The following is a 27,017-nucleotide window of genomic DNA, read 5'->3' as shown; positions in this document are numbered from 1 at the left end:
CTCTGAAAACCCCTGTGGACAGCTGAGCTTTTGAGAGCCTAAAGATGCCTCATAATGTTCTTTCCCAGTGGGCAAGATAAATCACACCTCCTGGTGTGGAACTGCCTTTCAGTTGTCTCTGCCAGCTTAACTGGCTATTTTATGTGGTTTGGTTTAAGAGGTGATAAAAAGTCAGAATGCTGAAGAGCACTCTTGGGAAGTGAGCTGTGGATATTATAGAATTATTCAGGCTCCAGAGGGTATAAAAAGAGGAATGAAATGTCTGTCCTCATTGCTTGGTTGTTAATATTGTGGTAGCAGAACCCAGAAGGTATCAAACACATTGGCATAAAGAGGCAAAGTTCTGTTCTTGCTGCTGGATTTTATTCACATGTTTTCCAGCTCATTAGTCAGAGCTGAATGACACATGTTACCTCAGAAGCTTCTGGGAGCTGTTTTGGGTTACCTTGCTTAGAATAAAAAGGAGAATGAGAACAGCACCACCACCTCCAAATCAAACCAACCTTCATCTTTGTGACTTGCTCTTCTCACCCCCACGCTGGAGCCTCATCTGCTGCTGCACAGTGCACAGTTTGGATCCCAAGCCACAGTGGGCTGTCACCCACCTGATAACTTGCTGATATCATCCTGTTTGATGGCAGCCTGTTCCCAGCCTGATAGGGTCTGTTCTTTCTTGGGCATAAATCATTTATTCCTCACTTTTCTTTCAAGCTGCCCATCCGTGGCACATGCAGTCTTCTGACGCCCTCATTGCTGTAAAATGCAATGTGAAGATGCAGTGAGCACCCATTTTCTTTTCAACCTCCTTTTCTGGCATGGTTGAAAGCAGTAACATCACTAAGAGAGGACGAAAGTGTGGGGTGGCTTTTTACATCTGCATCATTCCCATCTCCCTCTCTTCTCTCAAGCAACATATGTCATGTTTTGACTTAGTGACTGTTGGATTTCATTCTCTAGAGAGCTTGGATAAATCACCAGCACCCCTGCAGCAGAATGTTACTCAGAGTGAACTGTGCAGTGACTTGTGAAACTTTCCTCTTAAAGACTGAGTCAGCAGCTCCTTGAGATGCTTGCTGTAAACACACACCATGTTATGCTGAGAAGTGGTAGAAATCTGTGGTTCCATCGTGACATTAGTCATTCTGACTTAACTTTCTGTTTGTTTGTTTTGTTTTGTTTTGTCTTGTCTTTTCTTTCTCCAGTACACCTCCAGCATGAGAGCCAAATACCTCGCCACCAACCAACCTCGTCCAGATGCTGGCAGTGTGCATTAAAATGAAAAAGCAAAAGCAAAAAGCAAAACAAAACAGCAACAAAAACAAAAAACAAAACCCACACGTGCAGTCAGACCCAACAATGTGCCAACTGCTGTGCCCCTGTGCTGTCCTTGTAGAACAATCCTGCTGTTCTGCCCAAAATCTAGTGCAGCTCCTTCTGTTTCTCCAGCCCAGACAGCCCTTCCAGCCTGGTACCTGGCCACTGAGTGGAAGCTCCTTTTGAATTTAAGCCTTCACCCTGTAGTACAAGAGAGCAAATGTGTGCTGGCCAGCAGCTGACAGCACCTGGGCAGGAACCTGGGCCCCAGCCCATGGGCAGCTCACCAGAGCAGCCTGGCAGGAACAGGGGGTGAAAATCTTCTGCCCCCTCCTTCCCCCTTCTGTTCCAAGAGGGACTTGGTGAAAGATGGTGGTAGATCTTCTTCACCTCTGCAGTGGGACCAGCAGCCTGCCAGACACTGAAGAAGCAGCTCTGGGTGCCTGTGGCTGGTGTGCAACGAGGGAATGCTGGGGATGCACAGCACAGGACCTGGTGGGAATCCTCTGGTGAGGGAGGAGGGAGCTCCTGCCTCAGGGTGTCACTGCATATCCACTGGAATTTGCTCCAGAAGAGCAAACCATTTCACTACCCTGGTTAACTTTTTTTTTTTTGAGTCCATTAAGAAAATGCCTTTTTTTCCCCATCTATATCTATATGTGGATTCTTGAGGAGGAGCAGAGGGGCCCAGCACAGTCATCTCCCTGTCCACTGCTCTGGAGCTGACTCTGCTCCACCAGGGAAGCCCAGGTATTTGCAGATGGCATTCTGGGTGCTGCCTTTCCCAGGCTGACACAGATCAAACAGGAGCCAGCCACTCACTTGGTGCCAAATTTTTCCAGGGAAAGACTTTTAAGACTTCATGGGAGGTATTTTTGCACTAAAGAGTTTTGGCTCTCCGATGCTAGATCTTATGGGACAGTCAGCTTGCAAAAGCAAGAGAAACTGGAAGCACCAATGGATTTATAGCAAATGCAAGCTCTCCACGTGGGAATGACCTGTGAACTCTGCTGGACTTTCTTTTTTTCCTTTTTTATAAACCATAATCTACAGCACAGGGTTGCTGAAATGGCATTGAAGGAGGTTTTTGGAGCCTCATTCCTAACAAACTCACCAGATTGTCAGTGTATCTTCTGTGTTTAGAGTCCAAAACCCTCGACAACATTGTGACTGTCAGAACAAATTTATATTTGATTCTATTTTGTTTAGTTTTCCAAGGCACATTGCTAACCACTATCTGACCATACTAATGCACATGTAAGGCATTTTCTAGACATGAGGCAGAACAAGGCTTGCAAAGGGGCAGCTGGGTGCCTGCAGAGGGCAACATCCTTCACTGGTGCTGTACGTCCCACTGCAGAGCAGTGCTCCAAAGGGCACTGGCAGCTTCCTGCTGGAAGAGGAGACTGCCTCTTGGGAGGTGCTGTCAACTACTGCCCTTTCACTTGGGTAATTATAATGTTCCTTTTTGTCTTTTTACCTCTTAGTAGGGGCATCTTAGCAGAGCTGCTGAGCGTTTTATTAAATCACTGGCAGAGGAAATTGAGTGGGAAGCATCTCTCAAACTGGAGTGGAGCTGTTGGCAGAGGCAGTTCATTGTCACCTCAGTGATGTTCTGACTGATGTTTGTTTACCCCACCTTTGCAGCTTGGGGCACAGAATTACCAACCTGCCTTTACTCAAGTCAGTTGCCTTCTTGCAGTGAGGTGGGAACTGCTCCTGGCAGGCAGCTAAACAGGCTGGAGGGATCTGCTGGGAAATGCCACCAGCTCTGTGGCACAGCAAGCTTGGAGACTCCTCTTAAGATAGAAACCACTACTAAACTGCAAGGCCAGCTGTTACCATTGGAAGGAGTGAGAGACAGGGAGGAGGCATCACCACACAGACAGGAGGAGAAGGGTTTGGAATAAACTTCACACTTCACCATAAATCTCTGGAAGCAGGATGTTCTTGCTCAGGACTGAGTATGCCCTTTCAGACACATTGGATGGGCTTCACACTGAAACATTACCTCTGTTTTATCAAATAACAAGGGCAGGGAAGCCTGGTCACAGGTGGTATGGAGGGACACTGGCTCACGAGCCCCAGGGTTTCCATCCTGTCTTGGAGCCTACCAGGAGCTGTGAGTGTGCAGGGTGTGGTGAGGTGATCTTGCAGGGCCCCAAGCACCCAACTGTTCTCTGGGGGAACCCCAACCTTTCCCTCACTCTGAAGAAATAACCAAGAGCCATATAATCCTTACTAAGACTGAGTTGTTCTGCCATCATCCCTCCCTGCAAGGATGTGCTCCGATTGCCACTCACATTATCAATTTTAGGGGAGCTGCCCTGAAATCTGTGGCCCAGTCCTACTGGTGGAAGGCAAATGTTTTGGAGGCTGGGGGGTGTGGGGAACCCTGTGGAAAAAAAGAGCTTCTGTGTACCAACTTCTGTGTGCACAGAATGCACCCTGAACCTGCGTGTGACTGCGCTTTGGGCTGGGTCTGAGTTGTCACCGTGGCATTGCCTGTGCCACACAGGAACAGGAGTGAGCCTTTGTTTGCAGCATCCAACAGAGCAGCCACCTTGACCTGCTTCCTTCCAAGGTCTGGCACAGCCACTTCCAACACCCAGAACAACTTCTGACAGTGTTTGGGGCTCGCAGCAAGGCACAGCTGTGGAGATACGTGCTCTGTGACTTCAACATATAACTGGAAAGAATGTTATGGAGATAACATTTTGCTCTCTGGGGGCCAGCACAACGTGACTGCGGTGTGAGCACTGTACCTGTGTCCAGCCAGCACTTCCTTTACTTGACATGGATATTGCACTTTTGTAAAGCATCCTGGAACTCTGCTGCCCCGCTGCATGCTGTGCAGAGCGCTGGATAGGAAACACAGACAAATGGGTTTCTTTTGGTTTATTATTATTATTATTACTTTTTTGGGTTTTTTTCCTTTTTTTTGATGTTTTACTGGAACCTTGAGCAACAGTGTGGCATTTCTGCAGGCTGGTCTGAATGGATCTGCTGAAGAACAGATGGCCTTTGCCTATTCTTATGGCTGCGACATAATCAGTCTCATCCATATGGTCACATTCAGTCTGAGGAGGGGACTTTGAAAAGCCAAGATCTCCCAGACTCTGTGCCTCCCTCTAGGGTGAACAGCAGGTGCTATCTGGCAAAGACTCATCTGTTCTGGATGGCATTCATGGTTGAGGGAGTCCAAACTCTTCAAGCTGCAGGTGGTAAAGCTGTAGAGACTTCTCTCTCTTCCATCGTGTCTCTCTGTTTTTAATGTGACAAAACACCGAGGCCATATCACTTGGTGTGTCCTAGCTGACCTTGTTGGACATTTCTCGTGTTGCTGGTTGCTAGAAAAAGGGTCCAGAAGTTGGAGGAGCTGAGATTGGCCTCTGGACACCTCGCTGACTGCAGAGTGGACGGCAGCTTGTCCGGTTGAAGGTGACTGCGTCGGTGAAGACACTTCATGTTACCTTTTCAGAAGCACAAATGTGGTCATTGGCTTGTCTGGTTGGCTTGGTTTATTTCCACTGCATCATCATGTGTGAATGACACTTCCTTTTTGGAACTGAGAACTCTTCCAAGCACACAAACATCTCCACAATGTGAAATGTAAATAGCATGTTGGACTCTTGTGTCCAGTGTTCAAGACTGCATTGTAATTGTAAAGGAAATCAAATCAAGACTTGGCTGTGAATTTCTTGTGCTGTCTTGGGAATTATAACTGTAGTGTTTGTATCCTGTATGTATTATTAAACTGAGTTCATTTTGTGTGCTGATAAAAGGGTTCAAGCTAAGATTTTTAGCGTGCATCCATGTACCCAAATGTGAAGGCTGGAGTGCTCCCTTCCCCTCCTGTCCTTTTTAATTTTCTCTATTTGATAGGTGTTGATTTTCCGTGTACAGTCATCTCAGCCAAGATGCAAGGGATGTTCATTGGAGTGCTTTGAGGGGGACACAGTGCATGGGGTTTTAAGTGATCCTAAGTCAGGATTTCCACAGCAGTTCCCTGAAACCACATGAAAAGTTTGGCCTTTCTGAGAGTTCAAGCGTTTCTCAGGGAGCTGCTCAGCCATTGCTCACGAGAGGTGTGGGTGCTGCAGAGGGTGGGAGGCAGGAGTGGGTGGGTGCCCCCAGAGCAAGGTCCAGGTACCTGTGGGAGCAAGCCCAGGCTTCACTCCTGGTGCCCCCTTCTCTCTCTCCCTCCCAGCAGCCACTGAAATACCATTCTGAGCCCTTTGAAGAAGAGAGAGGTGTCTTGGCTGGTTGGTCCCTGCCACCCCCCAGTTCCAGAGGAGATGGGGTGGGTGGGTTTCCCCTGAGCTCAGGAGAGCAGCTGCCTTTGGAGTTGTCTCCCCCAGCCCAGCAAATACCAGTGAACACCTCTGGGTGGGAGGGGAAAAGCCCAAAGCCCTCCAGGGAGGTGCTGAGGAGCAGATCTCAAGCCTTGAGACAGAGACAAGGCTTGGTCTGCACCTCCTTTCACCACAGCCAGAAATTGTGTGTGTGCTGTGGATGGCTTCCCTAGGCAGCCCAGCAGAATGTGGGATGTTTTACAGCAGTTCCTAGCTGGCTGACAGGTGGTTTGTTCTGTCTCAGGGGGTGTGGGATCTCTGCCAAGCTGTGATGGTGAGTGTGCTGCCCAGCTGGGACGTGAGGGATGGGTCACTGCTGGCCTGGAGCTCCCAGGTGCTCACCCAGCCCCTGTGGCTGCATGAACCAAGTGGAACATAAATTGATGTACAACCAGAAAGTTCAAAATGCTCCTTTCCTAAAGAGGATAACTGTAGCATGAAGCTCTTAGGTGCTCTGCATATTTGATACCACATTGCTCCTCACTATGCAATTCCCAACTCCTTCCTTCCTGTTCCTCCTCTAATCTCACACCAAGACTTCTGCAGTGGCCTCTGCCCAGGAGGCTGCTGGAGTCCCAGAAAAGCCTCATTTCTTCCATTGTCCTCTGCCCTGGGTGCAGCTGCCCAGCTGTCACGTCGTGTGCCTCAGGTCCCTTGGTAATGGGAGGCCCCATGAGTTTTATTCACATCATTCAGAGGGAAGTTTATTTTCTTGGACACTGTGCACAGAAACCTAATGGTGAACATGTACCTGGCCTTTTTGTAACTTCTCTGTTTCGTTTTTTTTTTTTTTTTTTTCTTCTTAACCATAATGGTTGTATATCATACCACTTTATATACATATATAATATATAAATATATATAATTTTTTTTAAACTTCGGACCTGCTAGTTTCTTTCAAGTGTTCCTGCACTTACCCAAAATGTTTTTAAATTGTGAAGATTAAAGAGGATTGAGCCCATTTTTGTATCTTTACTTTTAATTCTGTAGTTCTCTTGATTGTAACGTAGCTATTTTTTACTGTAACTTTTTGGTTTGCAAATACTAAACAAAAAAACCTAAATGTAATATCTGTGGTTTCTATTCAGCTTGGGTTTCATGTTTTAAAAATAAACAATTTAAAACCACTGTTCCTGGTCACTGATCTGTGTTTTGTCCCAGAGGGGGTGTGAGGATGGGCTGGTGGCTGCAGTGGGGATGTGCCTGGGACAGGAGGTGCTGGAGCAGCCATGGGACACAACAGTGTGGGAGATGTTCTCCTGTGCCCAGTGAGTTTGAACCTCTTGAGCCCCCTCTGCTGCTTTGGTTATTCCCCACTGGAGCAGCAATAAACATGAGTGGTTCATTTCCACCAGCACAAGTACAAGAAATGTGGAAAAATATCCTAGGCTGGAGCCCACCAGCTCAGCCCTGTCAAAGGCTTTTCTTTGGGGGAAGATGAAACTCAGCATGGGCTCACCTTGCTCACTGCTGCCCCAGGGTATCATGGGTTACTCTCTAGTTCTGTTTGTGCATTCTCTGATCACAGGCCCAGCACCACATCACTATCACACAGTGAAATGAAACCTTTACCTTCCTCTAATTTTCCTGATCTGTTTTCTGCCTGATCCTGCCAGCCAAAGGAGGCTCCTGCCCCCATCCTGTGCTATTCTTGCCCTGACCTCAGCCCCTCCCTTCCTAGGTGTGGGGATAAGCAATAATTCAACTCTGTCTTTGGAAATGCTGTGTATTTTTTTAAATGCTGAGTATGGCTGAAACCCACACCAGCCCATGAGTCCAGTCCAGAACACAGAGGGCTCCTTGTTGTGACTTTCCCCTCATGGCTGTGAATCCCAACAGACACCAGTTTTCCTCCTTTCACTAATAATTGACAGATGTGTCTCCCCTCTTTTCTTTTTATTCCCATCTAAAGGAAGAACCCACGTTTTCCACCTTCATCCCTAACCTGAGCTGATTAAATCTGCTCTCTAAAGCTCTAAAAGGGCTTGGAGCAGTCAAGGGAATCTCATGGCATGCAGGAAAATAAGAGTCAGAGTCATCAGTGTAAATATTTTACCAGGTTTATGGACTCACCAGGGATGGGAACATGCAAAGGCCACCACCTTACCTTCCTGGTGACCTCTCCCAGGAGCTGCAGCCTCCCTCACCCTCTGCCCTGCTCCCAGTCCCAGCAGGAGCCACTCAGGAGAAAACAGAGGGAAGGGTGAGGTATGTGTTTGAATAAACCTCACCCTCAGATCAGCCCTCAGTAGTGGTCCCTTAGATCTCATCCTGGGAGATAAGGCAGGGAGGGGTGCCCTGGGGAGGTGCTTTAAACCTGTTTGTGCTGTGCTGAGCTGCGCTAACACCAGCAGTGCTTCTGGTGCCTCTGTCTGATGGAAAACCACCAGGCAGAGCTGGTGGCAGTGGGACACAGTTACTGACTGCATGTCCCCATCTGCTGTCACCTCCTGGGGTGGGAAATGGCCCAAACTGCAGGTTCTGTTTGGTGCTGAACTTTGCAGGCAGCACCTGCTGCTGGTGCTGCAGCCTGCTCTGCCCAGATCCATCCATGGGGTGCATTTAAGAGTGGATTTGTGATTTTTTTGGAAAGTCCAGAGGGGTTTTGCACTCTCCATGAGTCCAGGAAGGCAGCAGACAGAAGAAATTGCAGCTCATCTTCTCTAACCCTTCCCAAAACACCCTCACTCCTGAGGTATAGATATTCTCAGTTCAAAGAAAGAACAGCAACAACTTCTCACAAGCTAAGCCTAAGGATCTTAGAAGAAAAAAATCAAACACTTATTATCTCTTTTTCTATAACCATTTTGATAGATATAATTTGCTAAAAGCACTATTAATAGCACACCAAGTGCTATTCATAGCACACACAATTGTTATCTCTCTTTCTATAATCATTGTTTATAGAAATAATTTGCTAAAAGTGCTATTCATAGCACACTAATAGTGTTAGAAGTTTTCACCTTAAGACCAATCAAGTCTTAGGTCCACTACTGTAACTATAAGAACTGTGGATTTCTTAATGCTACACTTAATAATAAAGAGTCTTTGAAGCCTTGTGCATCATGGAGTCAGATGCCAATCACTCTCCAATCAAAACACCCCCTGGTACCACACCGGGGAGTGGCCCCATCTCCCCACCCACTCCGTGGTGCTTTCAGGAGGTCGTGTCCTCTCCTTGCACTGTGAGGGAGGCCAGGACAGAGCTGAGTGTGCACTGGAAAGGAAACCCCGAGCAGGGAGATCCTGATCGGTCTGACCACGTGGGGATGCTGGAGCCCTGTGCTTGGCACTTTGTGAGCAGAGGCAGAGGATGCTCCATGCAGGGCTCCTCCTCTGTGTCTGCAGCCCAGCCTGGTTTGTCCAGCACTCCAGCATCTCCCAGTTCGTTTGGGAGTGCCCAGGCAGGGACAGAGGGTGGGCTCACTGTGACCATGGTGATGAAGCAGCAGGTCACACTGCTGTGTGCTGGACAGGGGATGGATGGTGGCAGGAGCAGAGGATTTTCCTTCTGCTGCTGGGACCATTTGCCTTGGCTCTGCCTGGAGCAGGGGGTGTTTCTCACCATGACCTCAGCCAAAAATCCCTGCTCAGGGATTTTTCAATCCTTCCCAGCCCGTGGAGGGAAGTGGGAGGAAGCACAGCTCCCTGCTCACTGCGAGGTGTCGCAGATGCTGCTGCTTCCTCTTCCCACCAGCAAACCTCACAGAACCTGGAGCTTGCACCCTGTAAATCACAGCCAGCCACTCCTGAGCTGTTCCAAACTCATCAGCTCTGGGCTGGGCATGGGCTGCTCATCAGGGAGCCAGAACAGCCCCCACAGCCCAAGGGCTTCCTAACCCAAGCACCCTAAGTAAGGGGGGGCTCAGCAGGCTGGTGAGGGCACAGCTGGAGCATCACCCAGAGCTGGCACTGCTGCTGCTGCAGGCCCCTGTGCTCAGTGTGGACCAGCACAAACCCAGCACTGCTTCCCTGGTGAAAGCACCATGGTTTGGTGGGGGCTGAGGGGGGACACATCCACTGAGGAGGAGGAGGAGGAAGGAGGGGTTGGTTGGGAGCGGGGCTGTTCGGTGATGCCGCGGCTTCGCAGATCTCATCTGGCAGCGCCGTGGGAAGTGTTTCCAGATGCTTTTGAGATGCTCAATTTATCTCCTCCTCCACTCTTGGCTTGCCAAATGGCTCCAGCAGCAGAACTGGCCCCACTGGGCAGATGAGGCAGACCAGAAACAGCAGTTGCTGGGAGCTCTGGGGCAAGGGGGATTGGTTTTGATAGATTCAAGGCTGGTCTTAAAAGTCAGGAAGGGAAAAATAAACTTTGCGGCGCTTTTGGGTTATTTATTTTAACCACCTGCATGTTATGCAGGGGTGGGAAAAAGTAGAAGGGTGAAAAAAATAAAGGGGCAGTGGTTGAGAGCTGCTCTGCACATCCCAGTGCTGAGTCTTGGCCATCCCACAGCCATCACTCTCTGCTGCAGGGCTGTGCAGCCCCTCACTCCAAGGCAGACAGTGCTGGAGGTGGATTAAATCACCTCCAGCTGCACAGAGGTGGTGGGATGCAGATCATACCCCCACAGGGGTCCCAGCACTCTCCCACCCAGCACTGGGACAGGCAGCTCCCAAAGCTGCAGCTGCATGCATCGCTCAGGCCCCGCCATTCGGATGCTTTTATGTTCATTTCCCACAAATATTCCACTTTTCTGGGCCAAAGCAGCTGGAAGTGGCTCTTGGAGCCAATTCACACAAGTTTTGTTGTCTCCCAACACTGCCCTCCCACCCCAGGCCTCAAGCACTTCTCGCTGCTGTTAGTACCAGGATGGGTGTTTGTCCATCGTGGGTGTTTGTCCCAGCACATGGTGCTGTTCACCCTCACATGGTCCCTGGTGAAAGTCCCCACAGCCAGGCTGGGAACACAGTGACTCACACGAAGGCTGGGACTGCAAGTGACCCAAATGCAAATTAAACCATTAAAAAAAAAAGGAAAGGAGGTTGGAAACAGCAAAAAGGGACTGAATCAGTGTGTTACTCTCTGCCCTCGATGTTGCAACCACCCAGAGATGGGGAAAGCCTTTAGCCAGGCACAGTGCTGTCAACAGCAGCAGTGCCTCCATGGTGGCAGTGTCCCCAGCAGGCCTGGCTTGTCCCCACCCCATCAGCACACGCAGAGTCTCCAAAAGGTACAGCTGCCTTATCAGCTGCCTGGAGCAGGCGAGAGTAAACAGGACGTCCCACACCAGCGCCGGGGTGCAGATGAAAGCAGCCTGGCCTGCAGAGTCTGCCAAGTATGCGAGAGCAGCAGGCTTTGCTTTTGTTTTCCTTTTGTTTATTAATGCCTGTATTTATTTACTTTTCAGCCCACGACTCAGGGAAGGAGGAGGGAGAGGCTGGGAGCCTGGTGGGAGACAAACTGAAGGGCTGGTGAGCTGCCTTCCCCCACTTCTGAAGGCTCAGTGGGGTATATTTCATTTTATTATTTTATTTTATTTTATTTGTAACTTTATTTTTTTATTTGCATTTATTTTAATTTTTAAGCCCCTATCTGGGAGTTGCACCATGCCCAGCATCCCCCCAGCCTTTACCCCTGCCAGGGGCTCCTGTTCCTCACAGCAGCATCCCAACCCCAAGCCACAGCCCCTGGCTGCCCAGTGCCTCAATGGGCACTTAACCCACATCTGCCCATCCTGTCTGGGGTGCAGGGGAGGGTCAGGCTCGGTGAGGTGACAGCACCGCTGCTGGGAAGTGCCCACGCTGCCAAACCGCAGCCTGTGAGCAATAGGAAAACTCGTGGGGGGCAGATGGGGCTCGGTGTCACGGCTTCCTGTGCCTGACACAGGTCCCTTTGCTGACCCTGCGCCAGGGCAGGCCTGAGGGCCACCAGATCCTGCACCCAGCACACCAACCCTGGCTCAGGCAGTGGGGAAAGGCAGCACTGCTGTACATCCATCCACCCTCCCCTTCCTCCAGGGCCCTTTTTGGGGTGCCCAGGTCAATGGTGGTTCTCTGATGTGCCACACTCTCAGCCAGAGCCCCACCTCACCAGGGGCTGCAGAGCTTGAGGCACTTTTGATTTTTGTGGCTGTCTGGAGGGTGAGCAGGCTGGGAGGAGGGGTGGCTGCTTCAGCACACACCGATTTCCTGCCAGGCTGTATTTTTAGCAGGGCCAGCCCTTGATAACCCGGAGATTTAAAGGAAACTGTGAAGTAAGTGTGCCTTGAAAAGAAGAGAAAAGGAAGAGAAGAGAAAAGGAGGGGAGGGGAGAAGAGAAAGAGAAGAAAAGGAAGAGAAGAAAAAAGGAGGGGAGAAGAGAAGGAGAAGGAGAAGGAGAAGGAGAAGGAGAAGGAGAAGGAGAAGGAGAAAAGAGTGTGCTGGCTGTGCAGGAGGGCAGGGAGGAGGGGGTGGCGCAGGTGGAAATTGGTACCAGTGGCACCACCAGGACTGGTTTGGGGAGTGGGGCAGATCTCGGGCTGTCTCCACAGCCATGAAAGCTGGGGCTTGTTTCTGGCAGGTGGATGCTCAGTGTCGGCTGAAACTGTGGTGGAGAGGCTGAGGGGAGGGCCGGGCAGGGGGAAGGGGCTCCTCCAAGCTTCCCACGCACACGCCTGCCCGCCGGCTGTTAACAACACCCTGCTAACAACCGGCTCTCACCTCATCCCCACCGCCTCCCTCCCGCCCCCGAGCCTGGGAAAAACCGGCCCCGAGGTGCCAAAGCCTGTGCGAGCCTTTTGGGAAGGGGAAGGAGGAGAGGAGCCTCACACCCCGGGATGCAAATGGCCAGCAGGATCGCGGTACCCGTGGGAAAAACGGGGATGGAGGAGCAGCCCCTCCTCAGAGCATCCCTGAGAGCTCGGCCAGAGGTGATAACATCTGCGGGGGATCAAGGGCTGCTCGGGGCAGCACATCCATAAAGAGACGCCGGAGCCGGGAGCAGGTGACTGTGGTCAGCAAAAAAAGCCACTTTATTGGTGACCGCTCCCACGGGAACCCCGTGGCAGCGATCGGGTTCAGGTCCCTGAGAACACACTGTCCATGCCGGTTCCCCTCCCCACAGCTATTGCCTTAAACACATCCTAGGTACAGAAAGCACAGAGTGACATTCCAGATACTGGAACATATAAATTAAGGTAAGTGATAGTTACAAGACATCGCAAAAAAAATTTTTTTTTCTTCCTTAAACAGATTATCAAAGGTCGGGGATTTTTCTTTTTCTGATCCACAGAAAATGTATAAAAAGCATTTAAAATCTACATATTTCTCAATGTGTTTTTTTTTTTTCTTAAAAAAAAAAGGCACAGTAAAAAAAATACTGGCTCAATAACATATTTACAACACACCCATTATGGGCTATTTTCACTCAGCTTCAAGGTGGAAATGTTCAGCTCTGGTTCAGCCCAGGGGCAGAGAGGGCTGATGTTGGCAGGCAGGGCACCTCTTGGGTGATGCAGGGTCCCTCTCCCTCCCTGGATAAATCCCTCTCCAAGAGGGAGAGCACAATGGGAGGGTTGGAGATGCTGCCTGCCTGTGGCAGGTGCCTCCTGGACAGCACCCACAGCCAGGGCAAGGCTGGAGGATGCTCTGGCCCCACAGGGGACACCCACACAGCCTGGGCAGACCTCGAGGTGTTCCTTGCAGAGCTGCAGGGCTGCTCGAGCAGCACTGGAGGGAGACCCTGGACAAACACAGCGCCCACCCCACTGTGGCAGCTCTGGAAAATCCCTCCTCCCATGCCCAATTTATAGAAAGTCTTTACACCGGTCTCTAAATATTTCACCCACCAATGCTGCCAGCAACACTTCACCCGTGTGGGGGGGAGCTCTGGGAAATGGAGTTAACACCAACACCATCTCCCAGCCACCCCACTGTCTCCCTCCAGTGAGGCTGTGGAGCACCCAGCAGCTTTGCAGGACCCTGGAGGAGCCACTGCCATGGCCAGAGGCTTCCCCTGCCCACCTGTGCCTGTAGAACTCACAGGGACCCCTCATCCAAACTGGGAGCCAGAGCTTCGCTGCTGAGATTTTGGGACTGGGAGAGAGGATGGGCTGGGTCAGGGGTTACAGGAGCGGGTTGGGGGGGAAGATGCAAAAAAGGGGAGAACACACCAAAAAAAACTTAACATTTGAAAGGAAAAATAAGAAACAACAACCATCAAGGAGAAGCAAGGCCGGGGTGGGGCAGGGCCCCGCGCTGCGGCCGCTGCCCACGCATGGCGTGGGGCGTGCCAGCCGCGGTGCCCGTGGGTAAGTGCTCATTCCCGTCCCTCTGCGCCCTCCCGGCCGAGCAGGCAGCGAGGCAGGCAGGGCAGGGCTCAAGGGGCCGCACAGCAGCCTTCAGTACACACACACTGTGCAATACCACAGCAACGACGTCCGTCCGTCCGTCTGTCCGCCCGGCGGCGAGGCCGGAGCGACACACCCGCACGCAGGTCCCGCGCGCCCGTCAGATACCGGGGAAACGCGGGACGAGGCTGGAGGGCACGTGCGCCTCCTAGTAAACCATGTTGGTGGGGCACCACGGCGTGTCGGGGTACAGCAGGCAGTGCACAGAGCGGAACCTGAGGGGGAGAGGAGCAAAGCTGAGCATGGGATGGTGGCACCCCACAACATCCAGGTTTGGGGGGACAGGGAGCCCCAGCTCACCTGGATGGGTCCTCCTCGACAGAGAAGGCTCCCTTCATGTGGATGGAGTTGCGCTTGTTTTCGAACATGCCGTAGCTCAGTGTCACCTGGGGGGCAAGCACAGAGGGGTGAAGTGGCCGACATGGCCGTAAGGATCAAGCAGAGGAAAGGGGAGCTGCAAAATTCACCCCATTTCCCAAAGCCTCCAGTGACACTTTGCATCACCCCACAGGCATGGAGCTTTTCCCCTCTGCTGTTTTGGTCACATATGAATCAATATCTTAGCCACAATGCCCAATTTTTAGGTGACAACTTGGGGTACCTGTTTGTGGATCTCCGACTTGGGCACCTGGTGGAGGTTCTCCAGGTGGGAGTGGAAGAGGTTGCTCCTGATGAGCTTCACGCCCAGCACAGACTCGATGATGTAGCCGATGGTGCAGTCGTCCGGCAGGCGGATCTTCTCTGCAGTGCTCATGAAGTGACCCCCACTGCGGGGAGACAGAGAGGGGCTGCAGAGGAGCAAAGCCCGGGGGATGTGGGCACCCTGCAGGATTCTGGGCTGGGCCAGTGGGTGCCCAGCTCTGATTAAAAGTCACTTTGGGGAACTGAAGCCCTTCCCAGCTTGTTTCCAAGCTCCCTGCAGACACCCCCAGAAGGCAAAGAGAGAAAGGTTGTGGGACGTGGTCCAACACCCATCCCCAAAAATGTCACCTCTCTGTGCCCTGGGGACCATGAGGAGGCCCCATGGGAGAGCAACACCAATGCTCTTACCTGGCCCAAGGGCTCATCTTCAGTGCCAGCCCCCGGCTGATACAGAACCCTGCTCCACCCGTGGCAAACCAGAAATGCACAGGATGCTGCGAGAGAGGGGAACGAACGCAGTGAGACAACAGCTCCTTCTGCACACAGCCCAAATTAAACCACCCCCAAACTCTCCCCAGGCTCACCATCTTGTTCTCACTGATCCTCTCCGTGGCCTGGATGGGCCGGTCCAGGCTGGGCTTCCCGATGTAGATGTCCTGTGTGTGGGGGTAGCTGGAGAGCAGCTTCACCAGCATCCGCACGTTCACGTAGTTGTCATCGTCCACGTGGCAGAACCACCTGCAGTGACAGCAGTGTCACACCCACCCGGGCCAGCTGCCCAGACCCCAATCCCAAATACACAAATGGTCTCTGTTTGCACCATCCTGCCCCCCTTTATCCCTGTCCTCCCCCAGAGCAGCCGCTTACTTTCTGCCGGACTCGATGAACTTGTCGTACTCCACGGCCATCTTGCAGGACAGCGCCTGGCGGCTGTGGGCAGCTGAGCAGTTGGTGTTGATGACATTTCCTGCAGGGGAAAAAGAGGGGTCAAAGCCCATTGGTGCATCCCACACCTCCCCACACACTCAAACGGTGACGCTTCACCACTCATGTCCCAGGTGTGCCAGGGGGATGGAAACTCATGGGTGATGCTCAGTGACCCACATGCTATGGTGCTTTGGGCAAATGATGAATTTTTGGGGGAATGTCTTTTTTGTCCACGTGAGAGAAGGGAAGGGATGATTAAGGAATGTGGGTGCTGCAGATGCACTCTAGAGCAGCCCTATCCACGTTTTAAGCATGATGCTACTCCACATCACCTTGCCCAGGGTGCACCAGCCACCTTGGGGGTGAGGGGATGTCTGTGAGCTCTGAGTTTCCCCAAGACATGGTGGCAAAAACCCTGCCCTATTTTGCTTGCCCAGCTCAAAGGTAATCACTTCCCAGCCTGAAAAGGAGTCATTTGCATGGGGAGAATAGAACACAATGACCCTAGCCCAGAAAATGCTCCCACGAAACCCTGTTGGTGTTGCCATCAACCCCAGCTCAAACCAGGGATAAAGTGGTGCAAAAAGTGGGATTAAAAGTGGGGTTACTGTGATCCCCACCATGTAGGGGATGGGCTGGGCTGGCTGGGAAGTAAAGCTGCCCCCAGATGGGGCTCCCAGGCCGAGGGTGTTTAGGCATCATCAGTGAAACAAATTGTGTCATTCTCAACTAATGTTCCTGTGGTAAGGATTTTTTCAGAGTTCCCAGGGCAAACCCCACACCAACCATGCTCCACAGGTGGGAGCTTTTCAGGAGACCTGGCCAGGTCACACACACAAAGGGACAAGAGCCACAGACTCACGTGCTTGCTTCTTCAGCTCCTCATCCTCCCCGTCAGTGAAGATGAAGGTCTGAAAGAGAAGACGAGGCACCTCTGAAGACCGAGGGGCTGAGACCATGTGGCCCTGGGCAGCACCTGGGAACAGCTCCTCCAGGAAGCTGGTGGTGACTTCCTCCCCCTTGCCAAAACCCCGAGTGGCACTGGAGAGCCAAGCAGCCACACAACAGCCCCAGCTGCAGACCAGGCTGGGTGCTGAGCTCCCCTTGGGAGCAAACCCCGCACGGAGCATCCCCATCCTGTTGCCTTTAGCATGGAGCAGCTGGCAGGGAGGTGTTGGGGGCCACAGGGGCTGTCCCCAGCACCAGGGGAGGCAGGGGCACGCAGGGGAGCAGGTGCAGAGCCTGATCTGAGCAGGGATTTCAGAGCTGAGCCGGCGCGCGTGGCGCCGCAGCAGCCGCCCAGGCAGGTGTGTTTGTCCCTGGCGCCGGCTCCAACCGCGTCCCCACCTGTGTCAACAGCACGTGCCTGTCCTTGGCCACTTGCACAATGCCCCCACAGCTCCTCTCTGCTCCCTGTGTCCTACCCAAGGGGGCTGAGATGGTGCCAATGAGCACCGAGGAGGGGATGGTTCCTCACTGCCCATCCCAGCACAATCCCTCGGTGCCAGGCAGCGCCCGACCTCCTCCCCGGGCCCCTGAGCTGCCTGCCCGGCTGCACTCCTCTATTTACACAGCTAATTCCTGGCATATGTCACCCAGGAAGGAGGACTGGAGGGGCTGCTCTGGGCCTGGGATTTGGGGAAGGACGAGAAGCAGGAGGAGAGAGCAGGGGGTGGGAAAGGCATCGCCATCAATCAGCGGGCAGCAAACAAAGCTGGAGGAGAGAAACCACAACCAGCTGCCAAGCGCTATTAAAAACCAGACGTGCTCAAAAGGGCAAAGGAGGAAAGACAAAAGGGCTGGGGGGGAAGGCAGGAGGCAGCAGAGGGGGACGATGGAGCGCTGGGGATGATGAATTACAAGTGAGCTGGAAATTGGGTGCCACCCCGCAGCCGGGAGCGCGCTGGGGTTTTGTGGCTTGTTTGAGGAGCTGGGTACAATAGTGGGGTTGACTTTACTCAGCGAGCAGAGTTAAGCGGGCAGCAGTCATTAGCATACAGCTGCACTGGTTAACCCAGCCCTGTTTGCTCAGGTCCCCAGCCGGGGCTGGTGGGGACAGCCCGGAGCCTCAATGGGAGGGGACGGGGCTACAAGTGACCTCTGGGGCTTGAAAAGGAGAAAAGAAAAAGCAGGGGGGAAAAAAATGATGGAGGAGGTGGGAAGGCAACTTCTCACAAATGCACAGCCTGCCGTGCAGCCTGGCTTGTGGAGAGGGACAGAGGTCAGGAAGGCTCTGAGCAAAGGGGATGGGGAAGGGCTGGTGAGGAGGGGACAGCTGGGGGACAGGGAGCCATCAGCTGCAGGGCCAAGGATGCCCGTGGTGCTGTGTGTCCATGGACACAGCACTGCTGGGGTGGCACAAGGTCAGTGCTGTGTGTAGAGGAGGAGCTGTCACCCCCATCCAGCTCGGGGTACAGCTGCTGGTCCCCATTTCCCCCAGGTGCTCAGGGACTGGTCAGGCAACTGACTGAGGTACAAATTGAACCAGAGCAGCAGGGCAGCATCCAAGGATGCCTGAGACAAGCCCATCACACAGGGGGTTGGCACTCCAGCCCAGGTTTCAGCCTTGCTGGGAGGGGGGACAGGGAACACACAGCCTGTGCACAGGCGAGACAGAAAATGTTTGCTTGATTAGCTCAGAAGCGCCGTCCAGCAACTGCCTTCAGCTGCTCCAAAAATAACCCCACAACTAATCCTGCACTCAGCCTCTATAAATAGAGCACAGAGACAATTGTTTATTACTCGCCTGCACCGAAACGTTTCATCCTAGCCAGGCATCTCCCCTGGGCCCCTCCCCACACACAGCCCTGGGATATTCCTGGTGTGGGAGGTCCAGGTGGCACCTCAGGGACTGGGACAGGGGCATACAGCTGCCAGTCAACCCTTGTGGGCACCTACAGGGGCCTCACAGGTCTCCCACATCCCTCCCAACCCCACCATGGCATTAAGTTAAAACTAAAACAATTAAAGGCTTCATTTTTTTAAAATTAATTTTGTTATTAATTTGTGTTTCTTGGAGGGAAGATGCACCCTGACTGCTTGGCCTTTCACCTGGGGCTGCAGGGGAGAGGAGCAGAGGTGACAGCCAAGCCTGGGAGGGGATAGGCCCGGAAAGGATGAGAACAAGCAAAAAACATGAATCCACCTTTGGCGTCTCCCATGTAGGATGCCAGACATGAGGGCAGAGCCCAGTTTATAGCAGTGCAAGTGGGCACTGCAGCCAGAATCCCCGAGCTGTCACCTGTAAACCATCACCCCCAGAGCACTCCCAGCCCTCACAGCCACCTCCCTCCCACCTGGCACCTGTGCCAGCCACAGCACCGAGGGGTGCAAGGACCTCTTGGACCCTCCCCCCCAAGTAACTTTTCCTGCAGGGCGCAAGAGAGGAAGGGCCCTCTGCTCCCCCCCACCAGCCCCTTCAGGAAACCTCATTGTTCTCAGAACTGCAGCTTCAAGAAACACAGGATGCCAAGTCCCTCCCGAACAATAGCTGCCAGCGCTGCTCGCGGCCCCGCACAATGCGCGACCCCGCGGCCGGGACTGAGCGGCACCCGGGATGGATCCCGGCGGCCAGAGCGGGGTCAGCCCCTCCCCGGTGCCCGCCAGGAGCCAGGCAGCCGCCGCCAGCCCCCACTGCCCCTTCCGAGCCCTTGCGGAGGGAGCTTTTCTTTCTTTTCTTTCCTCCCCTTCGCTTCTCCTTTCAGGGTGACTCATTTCCCCTGCGCTGCTGGAGCCCGGGGGGTGCTCATGGCTGGGGCTGCATAAGGTGTCCCCTCCAGCCAGGGCCATCCCAGGGTCATCGTGGGCTCTCTGTGCTGCCTGGCCCAGTGGCTCTGTCACTTCCCAGGGTGACACACTCTCAGCATACCCCCATGCCTGTCACCACCCCACCAAAAGGGGAACCGGGCCAGGCAGGCACCCCGTGACCCTGCAGCGCACAAACCCTGACCCTGTGCCACATCTCACTTCCCCATGCTGGGAGGGGATGGAGCACCCCAGCACCCTTCTCACAGCCACCCCACTTGGGTGCAGAGGAAAGGAGGCAACAAGATGCGCTGGTTGAGGGGGGGCTCAGTTTCCAGCAGGTTCTGGAGCAGGTCAGGATGCTGCCTGCCAGCTTTGTGTCCCCCACAGCAAATGTTCCTCTTTTCCCTCCACCCTCAGGGTTAAGTTGGGAAAATGCCCACCCCTCCTCACCAAGTTGGGAGCAGTGTGATGGCCATGTCCCTGCAATGACAGCGTGCCACAGAGGCAGCAGCCCCAATCCATGGGGTGGCTTTGCCCGGACCGGGGGCGGGTCTGTGCTGGCACAGGATCGCAGGGCTGGGACCTGCAGAGGCGGCGAAGGGGCTTGCAGGGCCGCGGGCCCTTCCTCCCTCCCCCCGCTCCCTTCAGCAAGAGGAAGAATCCTCCACTGTAATTTTAAATGCTATAATTTTTAATAACCTCCTCACAAACAATGAGCTCATTGTGTGGCGAGGGTCCCCCGCCCGGTGCTCCACGCGCCGCTCGCCGGCCCCGGGGCTTTTATGGGCAAGGACAGCGGCATCCTTCCTTCGGGACGGGCAATGAAGGGGCGCCCACCCCTTAAACCCACACAGGCTGCCCCGGGGGACAGCAGGGAGGGACCCTCACACCCCACCCGAGTTCATCGGTGCTCAGCAGGGCCTGGCACCCAGCCCAGGGCCGGGGGGAGGCAGCTGCGCTATGGGGCTGGTTTGGGATGAGCAGCCCCCGGTCCCAGCCCAGCTCCGGTGGGAGTGCGAGTGAGACTGGCGTGCCAGCACACTCCGGCGTGTGGGTGGGGACCCTGGCCAAGGTGCTAGAGGAATTTGGGAGCCGCCATCAGAGGAGCGTGCTCTTTGGAAGGCGAGCCCGTTGGCTTTGCCCCGAGAGCAGGAATTTTTCAAAGGCTGCAATTACCGACGGGAGGCAGCCAGCGGATCCCACGCTGCCGGGACGGCGGCCCGGGCTGAGCCCTGGCGGGCTGCGAGGCGTGTGCCGAGCTGCCTGGATGCCTCCGGGTGCCCCAGGGACACCCAGCGCCTCCAGGGCACCCCCAGGGGCAGCAGAGGTGTCTTTGGCGGCTCTGCCGCTGCAGATCACCCGACTCGGCAAGAAAGCAGTGGATTTGGAGTTGCTCCTGTCCAGGATTTCTGCTTTATGGTCATTTTCCTCCCCTCTCTCTTTCCTTTCAAGTGCAAAGTTTCTACAGCATCCTGAGGATACTGAGACAGCTGGAAACTCTCCCCAAAGCAAAGAGGGGAGAGCCCATAACTCTCCTCCAAAAGCAGCTTGTCCTGCCTGGATTGTGCAACCCAAAGAGGGGATTTAGAAGGGAATAGGGATGTGCTCTCCCTGTGCAGAGAGGCAGGAAGGAGAAGGGGGTGCCCTTTGCAGTGTCTTGGAGGTGACAGAGGGCAGGAAACAGGGACTATTGTGGGCAGAACAAAGAACGGCCAAGGAAGGACACAATGGCTGTTCCCCCTATCTGCCAGGAGCTACCTGCTGGATTTAACCCCTTCTCAGCATGTCTGCATCCCTCCTGCCTGGCCAATGAACAGCCGGAGGGAGCCTGGGGGTTGAGTGAGAGGAGAAAGAGAAGCAGCATCAGGCAAAGGAGATTCTCAGCCCCTGGGCAGGAACTTCCCCGCGTTGGTGAGGCAGCTCACATGCCTGAGCACCGTTAGTGAAACCCAGAGTGAGGGAGGATGAGCAGAGACAGGCCTGACTCAGACCAAGAGAGACGTTTGAGCAAAGGCAGTGCCACCAGATCACCGTCCTGGGATGGAAACCAGGGGGCCAGGCAGGGAAGAGATACAGGAACTGCAGAGAAGCAGGAAAGAAGAGCCTCATAGCACCAATCCCACACTCTGCAGGCAAAAATCCCCAACCCGATGCCAGGTTTGGGGAAGCCCAGGATGCCTCAAAGCCTCCCAGGGACAGCGTGGGAAGGGCAGAGCCGGTCACCCCCAGCAGGGCGGGCTCATCCCCTGTGCTCACATCCCTGCTCTGCCCCGCAGGAGTTTGTGCTGCCTCCAGCTCTCTCGGCAGCTCCTTGTGCTCAAGTGCCGTACAAGAGGCGTCACTCAGCGGCTTGGCTTGTCAGGCAGGCACCTCGCCGGGCTGCGGCCCCCCTGGCTTCATGGCCCTCATCTCTAGGCAACCTGACCTGGACACGGCCGGCTCCGGCTCCCTCGTTCCCATGGAAAGTGCCACACAAGAGGCTGCGAAGCCTTTTCTCTGCGCCAGGAGAAAAGGGGCTTTGTTAGCTTGCCCAGGGGGACAGCGTGAGAGCCGAGCCTCAGGGCTCTGGGAATCCAAACGGACAAACGAAGCACAAAAAAAAAAAAAAAAAAAAAAAAAAAAAAAAAAAAAAAACCCTAGAAGAAAGCCGGAGCTCACAAGAGGGAGAAGAAAAAAAAGAGCAGCCATTCCCAGGATCATCTGTAGGTGCTCAAAGAGCATTTCACTCCACCACCACTCACCACCCCCTCGCAGTGACAGCAGAGCATAAAAGAGGTTTCCATTAAATAACTGGACCAAGGAGAAGTGGCAGATCCACTGCCAAGCCCAGGAAACATGAGGGGAAAAAAAAAAAAAAAAAAAAAAAAAAAAAAAAAAAAAAAAAAAAAAAAAAACCACCCCACAATTCACAAGGGAAAAAAATGCAGCAAGATAATTCTTGGGGTACAGTGAAGGAGCCAAGACCCCACAGGGTCCAGCAGCCCTGGGTGAGGGGGGCATGGGTAGGTCAATGCTTCCCCCACGGCCTCCACCCTCAGCCACTCCAGATTTCCAAGGAAAACAGTTTGCAAGCAAGAAACTGAGTTCCAGGCCAGGAGGAAACACGTGAAGACAGTAGGAAGAAAAGGTTAGGACCAGACATAACTTACTTTTGGGAAGCTGTCTAAGGGTAGAAAAAGTGTCTTAAGAGCAAATGGCAAAGCACATTTCCTATGGAAACAGCTTTTTTTTCCCCCCCCCCTTTTGAATTTTGCTTCAGTACTTGAAGGACAGAGCAAGGGACTGGCAGGACTCTGGGCAGGACATCAGTAAGGTCAGGAACCAGACTCGCTGGAGCTGCCCCGGTGTGGGTGAGCCCACAGAGCTCCCAGCAACTCCAGTCCTGCCCAGTCCCTCGCCAGGAGACCGAGAGCTTCAGCACATCCCAGCAGCACATCTCCCAGCCCTGGGCTCATAAACTGGGTGTTCTTTGAGCAGCACAACTGCAGGGGCCTGACCCGGCCTGTGGCACCCACGGGCTGGGCTGCACCCCCACACCGTGCCTCAGTTTACCAGCCAAAAGCAGCTCTGCAATGGGGGTACTCAGGGGAAAGGACCCCGGAGCAGAGTTTGGGGAGGGTTCTGAGTGCAAGGAGCCAAGGTCGGGCTCTCTCCATCACTCACCCTGCAACGCTGCATTTCACCCCCCCAAAAACACAGTTGGCTGCAGAACAGCCCAGCCAGCCCCGGAACACCGCCCTGCTCAGCGATATGGGGCACAAGGGAAGGGCAGGTGGTGTTTGCTGGGTCACGGCACCACCCGGATCGCGCAGAACGAGGGGCCAGGACCGCGGCAGAGAAGCGTGGGCTGCAGCCCGCCCCGAGCCGCCCCACCCCGGCCAGCGGAGGGGACCAGCCCCGTCCCCATCCCTGTCCCCATCCCTTACCATGTCGCGGTTGCGGGAGATCCAGGTGTCGAGCAGCAGCTCCAGCCGCGCCTTGTGAAACTTCTTGGTGGTCTTGACGGCGATGAAGACATCGCGGGGGGAGATGTCCTCGGCCGGCGGCCGCGGGGGGCTCGGCGGGGCCGGGGGCAGCTCCCGCCGCGCTCGGCTCAGCCGCCCGAAGTAATCGGCGAAGCTGCGCAGCCCGGGCGGCCCCTGCGCCGCCGGAGGAGCCACGGCCGCCGCCGCCCCCAGGCTCTGCAGCGCCCGCTGCGCCCCGCCGGCCTCCCCCCGGGCCAGCCCCGGCCTGCCCGGCGGCTCCACCATGAGCACCAGCAGGCAGGTGAACATGGAGCCCACGAGGGACAGGAGCAGCTTCCTCCCGCAGCTCTTCAGCATCCTTCCTGCGTGCCCTCCGCTCCTCGCCGCTCCGCGCCGCCGCCACCGCCGGCCCCCGCCGCGCCGCCGCCTTTAAACCGCGCCCGCCCCGCCCGGGGAGGGACGGAGCCGGGGCCGCCCCACGCGGGGCGTGGGCACCGCCCGGCCCTGCCCTGCCCTGCCCGCGCACGGCCCGAGCTCTTCCGAGCCCCGCGGCCGCCCCGCCAGCCCCTGCACCCGTCCCGGCTGCTCCGGGCCCGTCCTGCCCGCTCCGGCCTCTGCCCTGCGCATCTCCGCGGCCGGAAGCGCACGGCAGGGTGCGGACAGGGAGCCGGCGCCTCCTTCTCCTCCTCCCTTTCCCCTGATACCCAGGGATGGGGACACTCTGGTCCCCTGTAGCCCCCAGCGCCCTGGCAGCATCATTCACTGTCCTGGCAGCATCATTCACTGCCCTGGCAGCATCGTTCGCTGCCCTGGGAGCATCGTTCGCTGCCCTGCCGGCAGCAGAGGGTTGCGTTCCTTCCTTCCCCGTCCCGGGCTGCCCAAAGCCCTGCACCGAGATGTTCTCACAGCCCTGTCCAAGAGGTTTCCAGAAAGCTGAGCAGCCTGACCATACTCCAGGCATTATCCCATCAGTCTCCCGTGAGGCAAAGCATAATTGAAAACAAATACACCAAACCTCTCCCCAAAAAACCACAGCACTCCTCTCACTTCCAACAAGTTCCTTTCCAGTGGGCAAATCTGGGGACAGGGAGCCAGGAGCGTCTGCTCTCATCCCTTCTTCAGGGAGATCTGGACAGGCTCCCAGACTTGACCAACCTCATCCCAGGCACAGCACCGTGCTTTGAAGCCTCAAAGTGCTGGGATATCTGAAAATAAATGTTGTATAGGTACCAAGCAGCCCCCTCCCCTCACCTCCAGTGATCACTAATCATGATAATGATCACTTGTTAAATGAGACACCATTTTTCCAGCCAGACAGTGGGAGAAGTGGTGCCTGAAAGAGAAAACTGGGTTGAAATCGGGTCTTGGATGTGCCACCAACTCGATATTTTCCTGGCGCCGAATCCCGGGGCCTCTTTTCCCCCTTCCCCTCTGTCTCTGCAAGCAGGGAGCTCTTGGGGTTTTCTTTCCCAGGGAGTGTGCTGCTACAGGGAGGCGGATTTGGGTTTGGGCCTGGGCTGCAATGTAATGCCATAATCAGGGGCTGCTGCATTTTTGGGCAGGGACCTTGTCCAACTTGCATTTTTCCTGCTGTCACGTGTTCCATTCATCTCTGGCACTGGATAAACAATACCATAATACCAGGCAGGATGAAGCAGGGAAACTGCTTCCTCAGGCAAGCCCCAGCATTTGCCTCCTCTTGATTTTAGGCCATGCATTCTCTTGGTCAGCACTTGAACCATTATCCCAGGCTAGAAACACTCGGGGAGACTTTGGGGCTTCGTTTTTCAGGGCATTGGCCACATCTGGAGACAGACCTGGGTTGCCAAAGAAGCCTTCCATAATAAAATTTTTTTAAAAGGCAGTTAGACCATACAAACACAGGAACCAAATCCCACACTCCCCATTTCCCGCTATTGCTGCCCAGCCTTCCAGTCTCAATTTGCTCTTTTTTTTTTTTTTTTTTTTGGGCGCCCTTTGTCTCCAAACCCTATGGCACAACAACCGCGGCTCGAGAGGCAGCTGAAAAGCCCGAGCAGCAAAACCCTGAATGAAGAAAGAGCCCCTTTCTCCAGGAGCCAAAAGGGGAGGAAAGGCACTTTTCCCCCGACCAGCTGCTCTGCCACTCCCGCAGCCCCGGCGCTGGCTGGGGACACGCGCTGTGGCCAGATGTTGGGGACACAACTGCGAGTGACAATGCGGGCTCTGTGTGCGCTGGGCTCTGTGTGCGCCGGGCCCCGGGAATGCAGGGGCTGGAGGAGCCGCTGTGCTGCCCCTCGGGGATGCAGGGGCTGGAGGAGCTGCTGTGATGCCACCGCTGCCGCCACCAGCGCTGTCCCAGCCTTCCATCCCTACCTCACCCCATCCCGGCTCCGCCACTCGGCTCAGCCCCGCTGCCCCCGCAGCGAGGGGAAGTTGTTCTTCCAGCAGCACCGTCCTGCCAGAACAAGATTCCTCCGGGACCGTCCAGATGCTGGCGGCATCCCCACAGATTTCCCCTCCAGGCGCCTCGCTTGGTGCTGACACCAAGGCATTAAATCCACTCCTGATTTAATGCCTCCCTCACCTGCCACGAGGCACCGATTCCCCCGGGGAAACCCTGCTTGCTCTGCAGTGGGCACAGGATGGCACCTGAGGGGCAGGGAGCCAAAAGTGGGCATGGGGAGGATGTCCGAGGAAGGTTTTGTGCCTGGTTCATTGGTATTCAGACAATTTTTTGGGTACAAAAAGCTTAAGCCCAACAGGGGTGACTCCAGGACCAGACAAATTTGGGTGGCTTGTAAATACAAGGGGCAGGGGAGATGGGTTCTGTCATGGCTGTTCTGCAGAAGAGATGCCCAGGCTGGACCAGGAGGGGCATCTCACTCCCTTCCCCAAAAAGGATTGTGGACACAGTCCATAACTCCTCACACTGAGATGTGAGGTGAGGCTGCAGGGTGCTGGTGCGCTCCCCACATTCCTGACTCCACAGGGATGGTTCCAAGACAGAACATTCTGCTCAAATCCCCCAAATCTCAAGGATATGATCGCTCCCACTTCAGATCAATTTCACTGAAACTCCAGACTAGTTTTCCACTGCAGATAGCTGGGTTCAGCCCCGCACCAAACCCAGAGCCGGGGCTGCACGTGGGGCATCTCCCTTTCAGCCATACCACGGTATTAGGTCGGTTTAAATTGGTTTAAACTCTCCGCATCGCCCCTGCTCGCAGCCTGACCCCGGCGCTCAATAGGTGGTCCCTAAGAGGCTCCCAGGTTCTCAGGGCTGCTAAAAATGGTTAATAAATCCCCAGGAATAAAGTGTTCAGGTCATCCGAGAGAAATGTCGCGCTCGGGCTGCAAAGCCGCATTGTCTGCCCGCAGCGATTTACGCGCTTCGCCGGACAGGGGTTAAAAGCTCTGTCAGGCGCCGACTTCGCTGCTGTCGCATTGTCGGGGGTGTTTAACGGGGTTCGGCCCCGACGTGCGGCCGGGCGGCCACTGCTCCCACTGAGCAGCTCAGGTTTGGGAGGGAGATGTCGGAGGAGGGCGGCCCAAGAGCTGGATGCTGCCCTTGGTCTGCCTCTCACCCCCCGCTTTTTTCTTTCTGGGATTTTCTGCGAGCACAAAAGAGATTTTTTGCATCAATTACTGGTAGGAAAGCGGCAGAGCCCCGCGGCAGAACTCCGCGCTCCCGTTCCGGGCTTGGTTAACTTCCCATTGTCTGATAGGCTCCGCTATTCAGGGCTCAGCTTTTTTCA

At 54.7% G+C, this 27,017-nt stretch overlaps 2 protein-coding genes across 2 annotated transcripts in view; one reads left to right on the top strand and one right to left on the bottom strand.

The window, feature by feature from the left end:
* The window catches only part of TTYH3 (tweety family member 3), a 75,286-nt gene extending 68,490 nt beyond the window's left edge, over positions 1-6,796 (top strand). The window contains exon 14 of the mRNA XM_058815826.1: positions 1,203-6,796. Coding sequence (XP_058671809.1) covers positions 1,203-1,274 — 72 coding nt within the window. The 3' untranslated portion in view covers positions 1,275-6,796. The remainder of the gene's footprint in view (positions 1-1,202) is intronic.
* Positions 6,797-12,623: 5,827 nt separating this feature from the next.
* On the bottom strand, positions 12,624-23,637 carry LFNG (LFNG O-fucosylpeptide 3-beta-N-acetylglucosaminyltransferase). The gene is made up of 8 exons (XM_058815905.1): positions 23,242-23,637; positions 16,431-16,479; positions 15,509-15,608; positions 15,226-15,379; positions 15,050-15,135; positions 14,601-14,766; positions 14,300-14,385; positions 12,624-14,214 (listed from the first exon to the last, which is right to left on the bottom strand). Exons 1-8 carry the CDS (start codon positions 23,635-23,637, stop codon positions 14,148-14,150), a joined length of 1,104 nt encoding a protein of 367 aa, XP_058671888.1. The 3' UTR covers positions 12,624-14,147.
* Positions 23,638-27,017: the final 3,380 nt, after the last annotated feature.

Source organism: Ammospiza caudacuta, chromosome 17 (assembly GCF_027887145.1).
Source record: "Ammospiza caudacuta isolate bAmmCau1 chromosome 17, bAmmCau1.pri, whole genome shotgun sequence".
Taxonomy (NCBI): Eukaryota; Metazoa; Chordata; class Aves; order Passeriformes; family Passerellidae; genus Ammospiza; species Ammospiza caudacuta.
The sequence above is the reverse complement of the archived record's forward strand: the minus strand, read 5'-3'. Positions and strand labels throughout refer to the sequence as shown.